We start from the raw sequence: 12216 nt of genomic DNA, 5'->3' as shown, positions 1-12216 counted from the left end.
TCACCAAATGTTTATACTGTAACTGCCTCACCTCTGATCCCAGTTGAATATTATTACAAACGCATCACCCAGACAAAATGGACAGGAAAAGGAAATGGGACAAATTAGGACACAGCAAAGTCTTAAGCTAGTACATCAAACACACTTTTTCCAAAAGTCACACTTGAGGCATGAGTGAGGTCATAATCTGTTGGGCTCCACACACGTCAGCCTTCACCGACTTTCTTAATTATACAGTAGAAAAAACACACACACACACACTGCAAAGACATGACCAAAGCAGACACTCGGAGTGTCTGAGAGGTGATGCCGCCCCCCTGAATCGAATTCTGTGCTGAGCTCTAGAGCGCAGCGTGACAGGGGTTTGCATTGGCCCACCGAAACGCCATTGGGACCAATTAGGACGCCGTACGCCGCGCTTCGCAGCCGGTCGAAAAGGGCCTGCCGCTGAGACGGGCAGCTGAGGGGGCGGGGTCGGACTTTCACGGCAAGCGCGCTATGATTATAATGGTGGATGGTGATGATCACAATATGCAGGGGGAGGAAGGCGTTTGGGGTTGCGCAACAGCATCTGTGACAATTTTCGGTGGTCTCGGGAGACGAGGCGCTCCTCCATTTTGGCGGGTTGGCTTCGTTGACGCTATTGTATTGTTAGCAATAAAATGTTACATATTCCGCTTGTTTTTTTTCATTGGCGTAGAACGGCACTGACGGCTCTGCCTAATATTTCTGCGCCCTATTTAGCGACATCGGAAAATATATTAAAACATCCGCGTTACAAACTGCCTGTCTCTTTTACGTCGAGGATTGGGAACTGCGTGGAACGAATCGAAAGCAGGAAAGAGACAAAGCAGTGTCTCAATCGTGCTCATTCCATTGCCGCATCTTAATGACGAGCCCTAATTGGGTTTGGAGAGTCAGAAGGATGCCTAATCCAATTCCCGCACATTTTTACACGGGGCAGCTTGACAATCCTATGAAATGAAAGCACGATGACAAACAGATGACGAAAATGAACACGTCGACGGCAACGTCAGTCAAAATCGGGCATTATTTAAGTGTGCCTTCGGGGTTCGGTTTTGATTGCCATCGGAGACATTTTTACAATTAGATATCAGTAAATAACATTAAATTGTGTTTGCAGTGTCTTATTCTTTCACGTCAAGCCGGATTTACTCTGAAACTGATTCAAAATGCAGACATGGCAGTTGTGTAACATTTGTGTCGGATCGATGAGATACTGTTTCACGCAGATCCATCATGGGAGCAACATGTTAAAGGGATACGTGACTAATTTTCGGTAGTAAAAAGGTCATATTCACGTGACATGAGCCGCGATTGGTCCGTTACCTGACCCTTGACCACATGTGATGTCATTTTCAGTTGACAGCATGTGGCATTCTTCAGCATCGCTCACCTGAGGACTTCATTGGGGTTTCCCGAGATGGGGGTCTTCTTGTCAGGCGCTCCGTGGCACTCGGACTTGAGCAACGTATGGGGACCTCGGTCCATCATCATGGTGGAGGTCGCCATGGTGATAATAGCCACGCCGTCGCGGACGCGGGCCTCGAGGCCGTAGTCCCACTCGTCGTAGGACACAGACAGCAAGCCTTGGTGGGAAGAAACGGCAAGCGGAAAAAAGATTCATCGGCGGGCACGGCGAAAAGACAGCTGGAGAGATCCAGAAGGCGGCAGACGGATTTGTTGAAACTGAGCGCGAGTTGGGGAAGGATTGAAATCTGAAAGGTAAACATTGCAAGATGAGGAGCGAGGGGAGAGGGGATCAAACGGGGAGGAGCAAAGAGACACCGATGGGGGGAAAAAAATAAAATAAAATAAAAAGTCGCAACAGGAAGGGAGTGTTGATCATTCTGCTTGACTCTACAGAGAGGACATGTTTTGAACAGCTTCCAAGAGACAGGGTAGACGATGCAGCCGTTGCGCATCTATCACCTTGCTCTGTTTGTCCATCTGTCAGTCTGAAGCCGTGTCGCTCTCTGTTTGTTAGCCTTTCTGCGCGTCTGTTTATCCTCTACCTGAGTGCTGTTCTCTCTCTCTCTCACTCTCCAATCTGTCGCTTTCGGAACATTTTTTTCGAAGCTCTTTCCGTTATCTAACCCATCCGTCCACTAATAAAGGTGCCGACATATGCAAGCGACCTGGTGTCACTTTTCATTTCAACGCAAACACTTTGGTTGATTCATGATGTAATGCGTTTTGCGGTATGGCATTAAACGGTGAGAACTGAAAGTCGCTCAATGTGAGGGGGTGATTTAGTTGGAAAATTAGCTCCATATATTAGAATGCGGTTGACATTTTGATAATGAGATCCATTGATATAATCTGCTGTTATTGACCTCATATGATTAACTCGTGACAAATAGTCGGCGGTAATTGATGACACCGTGGCTTCTGCGACACACCGATTTGAGCGCAGCGCATAGATCATGTTGAAATTACGGGTAATTTTGGTCTGTCAGGATTTTGTTAGGTTAGCGCAATAAGATGTTCCCAGTCTATTTGGTAATCGCCCATCCATCCTTTTTCTACAGCGCTTGTCATAATTAGAGTGAGCTGGAGTCTCTCCCGGTTGACGTGGGGGAGTAATAAGTGAAAAGTGAATGAACTCGACATATTTTGGGTTGTTGATGATGCCTCAAACAAATAAGTTTCAAACAAGGAAAGTTGAAGGGGAAGATTGCCTCTTTCTCCAATGTTCGGCGACAAGTGCCCTCGCGCCTTGTGGAACTAGCTCGTAAGTGGCCTTCCTGTTCGGGCACCGCTGGGATCGGGGTCACATCGCCCTCAGCTAAGACCGCGCTGCCTTCAAAACAATTTATCCGGATATCTGTCACTCAGTTTGCCTTTTAATCTGCCCCGCTCCCTCGCCATCAGATTGTCTGGATTCGTGTGACAGTGTATGACCGCATGTCAGCCAGTGCACTAGCATGTCAGTGTTTGAGAAATAGACAGGCGGCCTGGCAAACTGCCTCCCTCGTGGGGGGGCCTCACCGCTGACAGCTCTCTTCCTCCAGGACCACTCGCTGTTGACGCGCTTCCAACACGCACGCACTCGCTCGCCCTCAGTTGCCTATCGCTTTAACTTTGGATCTTATTTTTCACGAAATCTAAAATGTGTGCGTCTATGTGCTCAGACCGAGGAATTAGGCCTTGATGTGTATATATTTGTACATCTCTGAGGGTATATTTCAAAGTGTCACAACACAGACATGCCAGTCTTAAGAGTAGAGGAGCATAAACTGGCAACATTTCTGTTTTCCCATAGCTGATTTGCTTTTGTCTATCGAAAATAACTCCCTTTTCCAAAGTCCGCAGTATATGTATTTGTGGCAATAAAACTATACAGATGTGGGTGGATGTAATCTGACATCATATTTTTTTTGTTGTACCATTTCAAATCTATTATGAGATGAATCATATAGGATAGCTAGCCAGCTAGCCAGATACGTACCTAGCTAGCCAGCTAGCTAGCTAGCTAGCTAGTTATCTGTTAGTCTGCCAGTCTGTGCGTCTATCCATCTCACCATCATATGCTTGGATGATAAATCTGCTATTTGCCATGTATGCTGGTGCAGCAGTCTCTATTTGATTTATCAGGCGTTAAATGAGTAACTAACATTTAGTCTTCTCCCTGTCATGGTGTCCTATGTGATTCATCTCATAATATTTCAGCGTTAACCGAAAGAACACCCGGGCACCACATGAGCGGGTCGTGATTTTTTTTTTCCCCCCTCTCTGGCTGCATGAATCAAGATGGAACTTGTGTGATTTGCACAACCGATACGGTCATAGATACAATTTGAGGAAGTGAAAGGGAGACAAACTCACAGGTAGACGCAAGCAGACAAAGCATACGCACAGAGCCCACCCACACATGAGGGTACAAAGACAGTGACAGTAAATCACCGCTAAATCTCCCCCGAGAGCACAGCTAAAAAATGTTGAGCTGAGAACAACCAGTGACATCATGTCCACTTTGATTATGAATCTCGAGGCCTCGCGCCAACACACAATCAGGTGCACATCCAAGCGTGAAATATAATGCACCCCCCTGAACTGAAGTCAGGCAATGTTCCATTTGTTTTAAAACAACGAGTCAAAGCTATGATTCCCGCTGCAAGCTCCTGCCAAACAAACTCGAAATGCTCAGAGTTATTTGGTTGTGGAATAGTGGCAAATGTGTCAGAGTCGAGTCACCTATTTCAAAATCCGAAGACTGCATCCAAATTTCCTACCTGTTGGGAACTCTGCAGGGACCACGTCGGTGTCTCCAGCGATGAGCGAGGGCACGATCCACGTGTAGCCGTAACCAGTAATCCCAACCGAATGGGCCACCTCAAAAATGGTGTTTGCCTCTTCTTTTGTGCAGTACAAAAGAATTACGGGACTCTGGAGTTTTTTGAGCTGGTTCTGAATCTTTGAATCTCCGTCGTCGACAGACATGTCCAGAAGTAAAACTTCCTCCAGTTCCCAGCCCACAAAACTGTTCTCGATAGTGCTCCGGATCTGGAATGGGAGGGAGGGTGCAGAAAAATAAGGTGCAACAAATGTATCAACCGTGTCTGAGAAACTGTTCTCGATAGTGCTCCGGATCTGGAATGGGGGTGGGGGCAGAAAAATAAGGTTCAACAAATGTATCAACCGTGTCTGAAGTGTAAATCAGTTTAAACTAAGAGCACCAAGTGAAATTTTGGTCCGCCTCATCAAATACTGCGTGAGAGCAACGGAACATGTATCTTTCACTGGAGAGAAAAAAACAAAACGATCCGCTATTGACATTTCATTAGTAGGTATTTCGAATGATTTTAAAGGTACTAAAGGAGTGGTCGCAGTCTAGCCAGACTTTTTATGGCTTGAAGATGGTGAGTGATAGAAAGACGGAGCTCATTGCTCCGCTGAGGTAGCCGGAATAAATTATTATCGACCTTCACAATCAATTTTGGAGCACTTCGGCGGAAGAGTGGAGGAAGTGTGCCTTGATTTGGAGCCAGTCCACGGAAGGAAGAACGGTGAGCACCAGCCTTTTAAATCTAGGCCATTTTGGAATGCGGACTTAATTAATTGACTGGAAAGGTGAACGGAGACGAAGAAATTGAGGTTGGATGGACGATGGACTCTGAAAGGATTCGTTATTATCTCCACCAAGCAATCAACCCGCAACATTTTGTTTTGATGAAATGACAGAGCGCAATTGCTTGGAAATGTCATGGACGAGTCGCACACACCAAAGCTGTGCCATCAACCCGCAACATTTTGTTTTGATGAAATGACAGGAGCGCAATTGCTTGGAAACGTCATGGACGGGTCGCACACACCAAAGCTGTGCTGGGACTTGTAGTTTCCATTTTATTCATGACACCGATGTACCGTAACTTTCTTCTCAGCGGCATTACCTTGGTGACAAAGTCCTGGTACCCCGGGTAATATGTGGTGACGATGGAGAAGATGTACCAGTCGTATTCCTCCATGATGTTGAGCATGACCGAAGCCTGCTGCTCGATGGAGGGTCCAAACTGAAAGAACATGGAGTCGTCGTCCTGCGAAGGAGAGAAAGACAAGGCTATGGAACGGCATTTGGCTCGGACTTTGATTTACCGTCGTTGGCTTTGCACAACGGATATCGGTCAACTACTTTAAAGGACGGCGCTGCTTTAAATTAGCTGCCTCTCTTCTGCTCGTAGAAGACACCGGCGGCTTATAATGATAGCGGTCACGAGTTTCATTAGTTGCCTTGATGACTCCTTTAATCAGTTTGTCCACAGGGCCGGCACAAGCTTATTCAGGCGACTTCAAACTGCTGTTCCCGATCCCATCCGTCATTCTCATCGGTTGACGCGAACACACCGCTGTGGGGAAAACGCTCTTTGAAAACAGTTGGTAAATGTGCAACGCTCATTTAGATGACGCCTCATTCAGAGAAGCTAACCCAAGACCCGTGACGGTCGAGAATCTTAATCCTAAACCGTGGTGCAGTCTGCAGGTGACAATCGCGCACGGATATCCAGCGCTGTTGAAAGGCGATATCGAACGGGACAGAAGAGGTCAAAGTGAGAAGTCCAAGTTTTGACAAGACTGCGACGTGAGATTGATACTGTGGCATGAGTAAGTCCTTTAGATCCAGAAGTGCCCAAGGTCATCAAGTCTTGATATCTTTGCGTATCGCCTGGCGTAGAAACTTATCGATATACCAGTACAGTACTCAACAGTGACCAAAAAAATGGCTGACCGAGATAGTAAAATGCCGCATGCCTTAAAAATCCAAGCCGCACGGTTTTAGGCGGTCTTCAAAAGACGCGGTCCGGTCACTATATGTAACCGCGCCTCGATGTGAGATTGCGGTGTGACTAACAATCAAGTTGACAGGCTATTGAAATCTCTTCGGCTTCTTAGGACCGCCTTTGAGCTTCTCTCCACATCAAAGGCTAAGCTGGCCCTCCCTGGGGATGCGCACAGCTTCATCCGCTACCTTGTTTCTGCATTAATGAGATCAGGGCTGTTGCGTTGAGGTGGGAGCTTGCGATTTAACGGCGCAGCCGGCAAACGACGCGCGCGTGAGGATGGAAACATGTCGTTATCGTGTGCCGTGTGAAACGCAAAACGAGCGCGGCGCCCACTCGCCAAATGAGTTTGTGTTTGAAAATCATGAAATAATGATGCGGGCGCTGATGCTGGAGTCATGTCTCTGCGCGAAGCAGAATCCATTTGCTCTTCAACTTTTTATCTTGCTCTGTCTTAATCATCCAACCATAGCTCTGCTCCGCTCTCTCATTTATACCGGCGGAATGTCTGGCAGGCCACAGTTATAATTGAATTTTCAGACTTTCGCACCCCCCCGCCCACCCTTTCCCCCATACTCCATTGTTTCCTCTGGCTTTCTCTCTATTTTACTCTTCTTAAGAGCAGTATTAACGTACTGTCCAACATGCTCGTTCAGAGAGCCAAATTTCCATTAGCCTTTAAGAAAAATACATAATTAAGACCGATACCGAAGCCCAGAAAGGCAGAGGGTGAGAAAGTAAAGTGATCGGGCAAACAAGAAATTTGCTGATGGAAGGGGGTTTGAGCGCAAGAAACCTTGAGCAAAATGAAGTGCCGCAAAACACCTCGCTCTTCATTTACAGCAACAATAATTAGGCTGCGGCCACATTAGCACTTCTTGTTGGCACAATGTGATCGATTAGCGAGTATTAAAATTCCCAGAGGGGTTAACGGGGCCAGCGAGTCACTCAGCCGGATTCGGGAAACAGGCCAGGGAGGCCTTGGATTCGCTTCCGAGTCGTTTGCGCTCTCCTCCGTCGATGCGCGCTTCACGTCAAACGCTGGCTTCAATACACGCGAAACAATGCGGCCCTCGATAGTGGGATACATGGCCGGCGGAGAGATGGCAGGAAAAGGACTCTATGAAAGAGAGGACGGAGATCAGAGTGAAGATTAAAGATGAATAAAAGTGTGAGAGGAAGGAATTAAACGAGAGAGATTGGAAAATTGAGTTGTAACAGAAGCGAGGGAGGGCGGGAGGAAGGAGATGAGGTGTGATGCCTCCAGAGGGACAGAGGCAGAGGACAATGTGACAATGGAATAAATAGAGAGGACAAGGCCAAGCTGGCACTCGGCTGTGATCCAGTGCGGAGCCACGGAAGCAGACGCAGGACAGCAGCCAGGAGTCGGGCGCTGCATGCGTGCGCGCGTGCGTGTGCTGGACAGGCATTTAGGAAAAACAAAGCAGGGAAGCGGCGGTTCTTGTCAGAGAACAGAGCAAAAAGAACAAATCAACTCGAAAGGACGTCGCGGTGCTGCTGGCTTGGAGCATTTGTTTGGATGTCAGAAGAGCACAGACCTCCGCCAAAGCTGCTGGAGTGGCTTCGAAAGAAAAGTCTCATTAGTATAATGCAAGGTTGAACGACCCCATTGATGTCACGGATTTTAAAATAGAGGCTTTTTGTGCAATTTTTCTACTGTATTCTTCGACCATTACCTCCCCTCTCGGTAGTAGTGATGCAAAAAAAGACACACCTGGACGTGCAAGTCGAAGTAAAGGCAAAAACGGAGGTCGAAAGGAGTAGCGACGTATGGGATGACGCTGTCTACTGCGGGGAGGCTTTTTTGGCAAAGCGTATTTCTATCCTGTCTGTAAGGGCGCCTTTGAACTAGAGAGGGGGCTGCTGGGCCAGCGGCGCTGGTATTGACGCCGTCTGATGGAGGGAGCGGGAGAGAAGTGAAATGGAGAGAGGTTGGAAGGCTGGAAAAAAGAGAGCCGAGTGGGAGGCCAGGTGGGAGGAACAGCTGGCCTTCACTTCAACACAGTCACTTGAAAAGACAGAAAGCAGGAAAAACTTGCCACCGGCTCTTTCCCTCTCACACACAGATGCACGAGGAGAGTCGAGACGCAGGCATATATACACACTCACACACCCCACGTACACACACAGTGCTCAAGCGCTTTCATTTCTGACAAAGCCCGTGTGTGCGTGGCGCCATCAGCATGGGAGCCAAAATTACGTATTGATGACGAGCCTTCTCCTTCATTTCCCTTTTGTGCCGCGTCAACTCGCTCTGCCGCTCCTCATGCGTGCTCGCGTCTCTCCCTCAATTAAAAGCAGCCCGCATCTCCTTTTTTTTTTTTTTTTTTTTACCCCCTGCCGCTTGTACCTTATCAGCCCCCTTCTTATCGTAGACGCCGCCTTCTCCTTAATCCAACCTATACCTGCTTAATTAGCTCACACATTTATCACAGCATCGCCTAATTAACACTGACCCTATTTGAAGCACTTTTTTTTTTTTAAAAAACCTTCATTTAAATCTCGAAAGCTGTCATTGAAGTTATTTGAATGGCCGTGATATCGATTGGAAAAGGATGAGAAGGACATCAAGACACAAGAAGAGCACTGTTTTGGTTCATGTCTTGACACAATGGTCAAAATGCAACGTGCGCGCGCAAGCGCACACACACACACACACACACACACACACACACACACACACACACACACACACACACACACACACACACACACGATTATTTCTTAGTGGCCCATTTCTGCTCTAAGTTTAGCAGATGAGCCACTAAGGGGCCTCTGCAGTCTGATGCTCCTGCTGCTCCTGTTTGTGCCCCCCCCTCTTCTTAGTGAATGGTAATAGTTGTTCTTTCGTGTGTGTGTGTGTGTGTGTGTGTTACAGCCACACTACGGAGAGCGAAGCAGGGAGGCTGGCGGCTTTTTCAGGAAACGGATTGCTTCGTGAAGTGAAGTGACGGGCTCAGATGCGTCCTCGACATCCCAGGGGAAAACTCCACGCTCGCCTAGTTTTCCATGTCTCATTTCTAAAGTCCTCACATGTTGCGGAAGAGGGAGAACAAGCATTTTAAGTGGATCCGCATTACGCAGTCGGTGCAACCCACATTTGCTCGCGCGGTACTTAATTTAGTATAGCGGAGCTCAAAGTGGAGTCTTCAAATAAGAGGCTGATCGGGAGCGTATGGATCGTATGCACACACTCAGCCCACCGTCTGTATGTTACAAGCTACCGGGACACCATCTGACAACAAAATAACCGTAATACTTCCTATTGTGACCGTGATTGTGTATATTCGGAGTAAAATCGGAGATTGGAATAAACCGTGTACTCATTCCCACTCCCATATGGTGGTTCTCTCATGCACATCAGGTCAAGCAAAGCTGTCACATGGACCTCTCCCTCACGACTTGTCGGCCTCTGCTCGCCCCCGATGTGACAATTGATCTGAGCTCCGCGTGGGTGCGGCGCATCCACCAAGCATTGGGCTAAGCGCACGTTTAACCTTACAACAGTTGCCAGAGCCCTGGAAAGAAGTGAAGCGTGGAACCAAATGATCCCACGAGGGCAAGGGAGAGGAGCGAGGGGTGCGAGAGCGAAAGGCAAATGGAGTGAGAGTGCTCCGTGTGCGCTTTTGCTCGCCGCACCATCAAGGCCGGTCCTCCGTCACTGTCGGCGGGGGTTGGCGGCCTCCCCTATCGTCCTCCCTCCCTCGTCCTCACCTCCCCGTCTTGCATGCAGACCACCCCGCATCCACAATCCCTCGGAAGGACTCCTCCTTCCATCTGGCGGGATGAAAATTACGATTCAAATCGCTTTTGTCGCCGTGACAGCGACAGGGGCTGTCTGCACCGGGGCACATGTTGCAAGACGCACCAAGACAATAAGATCATGTGTATTCTCTGGTCTTCTTCCGCCTCGTTGCCTCAGCTTTGGCGAAAGCTGCACGCGCAGCTAAATCCCCCATCTTCTCAGCACGCCGCCTCCCCTCCCGTTAAGAGTCTCAATGACCGTAATCATGTTCACGTGGAGAGACGCTCCCTCATTATGGCACGTCACCTCCGAGCTTGTGTCTGCCGGCGTTTGAATCGACGCCGATGTGGGAGTGCGGAAAGAAGCAAATGGAATACTCTTCAATGGGCGGACCAGTGCCATAATTTCAAGAGATCCTCCCACCGCCCCCTGCCAAACACAAAAGCAAAAATGCTCTTTTCACTCAAGAGGACATATTATGAATGCTGGCTTTTTAATATCTTGTCAACAATATTTGGTCCTCTGGAGTGACTGCCCAATCTTCAAACATAACCGAGCCAAACAATATTCCCCTTTTCATACGTTGCTTTCAAGATGCAAACTCACATCCTGACAAGCGAACCGGCGGCATCGGTGTCATCGATTAACAGCTGTCACGGCGCTGCGCGAGCGTTTTACGATGATGAGACGAAAAGGAGCGGGGCGCCGACACAAGGTGCGCGAAATGAAAAGGAGGGTGAAAGCACCCGCCTGTTGTGCGCCGAGCTGAAATGAAGTGGATAGCATCCAGTGTCACCCCGATCGCGACGCGGCCGCTTCCGAAAGGTGAGCGCATCAAAAGAGCTCCGCCTGCACGACAGTACGGCTGATCCGATTGAAAGACGGCTTTTGTATTTCATCAATGCAAACACGAGTCGGGGGGCTGGCATTCATTTGAATAATGAAACAAGGTCACGAGGTTGGTTGGAATTGAACAACATTTCACTTAAAACAACCAATATTCCCCCTTTAAATAAGTGTAAGGAACTGATTGCACCGACTCCGTCTCATTCCTCGCACATGAGGCAAAGGCAAGGCTGTACGCAAGATTGCTGAGTGTGAATAATCTCGAACGTAAAGACAGCATTAGCGTGATTAACATTGCATAAAAGGAGGTCGGTCGAACGTGGTCACGACGTACCTCGAGGGGCAGAACCAAATCTGCGCGTTATCGCGGTGGTTCGTTGAAACCATTTGCAACAAAATGGCCGCCAGCTACGGCGGATAATACAGGATGAACATTTAGAGAACATGTCATACAGTATAAAGATGTCAATGACAAATATGTGTATCTGAAGAGAAAAAAAAACGATTTGATATGACAGGAAACAAACAACAGTGGGGTTCCAACTTCTGCTACAACTCATAAGCAATGTTGCGACAGCAGTTAGCGCCCCACGGTTTGTTAGAACCAAGGCATTTTCACCATTTTTTGTTTTTTTTAAATGGGCACGGGGTTCCAACTTCTGCTACAACTCATAAGCAATGTCGCAACAGCAGTTAGCGCCCCACGGTTTGTTCGAACCAAGGCATTTTCACCATTTTTTTTTTTTAAATGGGCAGTTGGACAATTTCAAGGGAAGAGGTTTCTCTGGATATGTTTGTTGCAAATGTTAATCGCCACATGATTCAACAGAACGACACAAAGTGAAATTGCAATTGCAGCCGCTGATCAAAACCTCCTAGCAGGCGACGTGAACGTTCAATTAAACCTTTTAGCCGCCCCAAAAAATTCATACTCCGCACGTCTTTTTTTTGTTATTAATTCACGCCTCGTTTTCGACCTCATGACAGCTGCTTTATTGACTGATTAACCCCCTGGCTGTAATTAAATTTGTATTAACAGGACTGATGTGTTGATTCCAACATCTAAAAACACTTGACAGCCCGATCCGCTCCCCCCCCCTTTTTCCTCCCCTTGCCGTGGCAGCACGTGCCGGCACGCATTCATGAATGATTTACAACGGCCAAACACACGCACAACAGTTGCAGGTATGCATTCATACACACACAAACAGACAGACACAGACACACACAGACACACACACACAGACAGACAGACAGGATGCGCAAAACAACAGCTGCCACACTAATGCCAGCTTTTGGCATGAA

At 47.9% G+C, this 12216-nt stretch overlaps 1 protein-coding gene across 2 annotated transcripts in view; it reads right to left on the bottom strand.

The window, feature by feature from the left end:
* Nucleotides 1-12216, bottom strand: part of grin2ba (glutamate receptor, ionotropic, N-methyl D-aspartate 2B, genome duplicate a) — a 74865-nt gene that overhangs the window by 25468 nt on the left and 37181 nt on the right. For both annotated transcript variants that reach the window (XM_019871012.1, XM_019871011.1), the window contains exons 5-7: nucleotides 5415-5558; nucleotides 4257-4527; nucleotides 1418-1610 (exon numbers count right to left, since the gene is read on the bottom strand). In XM_019871012.1, coding sequence (XP_019726571.1) covers nucleotides 1418-1610; nucleotides 4257-4527; nucleotides 5415-5558 — 608 coding nt within the window. The remainder of the gene's footprint in view (nucleotides 1-1417; nucleotides 1611-4256; nucleotides 4528-5414; nucleotides 5559-12216) is intronic.

The sequence above is a fragment of the Hippocampus comes genome, unplaced genomic scaffold (genome assembly GCF_001891065.2).
Source record: "Hippocampus comes isolate QL1 unplaced genomic scaffold, H_comes_QL1_v1.1 scaffold343, whole genome shotgun sequence".
In the NCBI taxonomy this organism is placed as follows: domain Eukaryota; kingdom Metazoa; phylum Chordata; class Actinopteri; order Syngnathiformes; family Syngnathidae; genus Hippocampus; species Hippocampus comes.
This window is presented reverse-complemented; position numbering and strand designations above follow the sequence as displayed.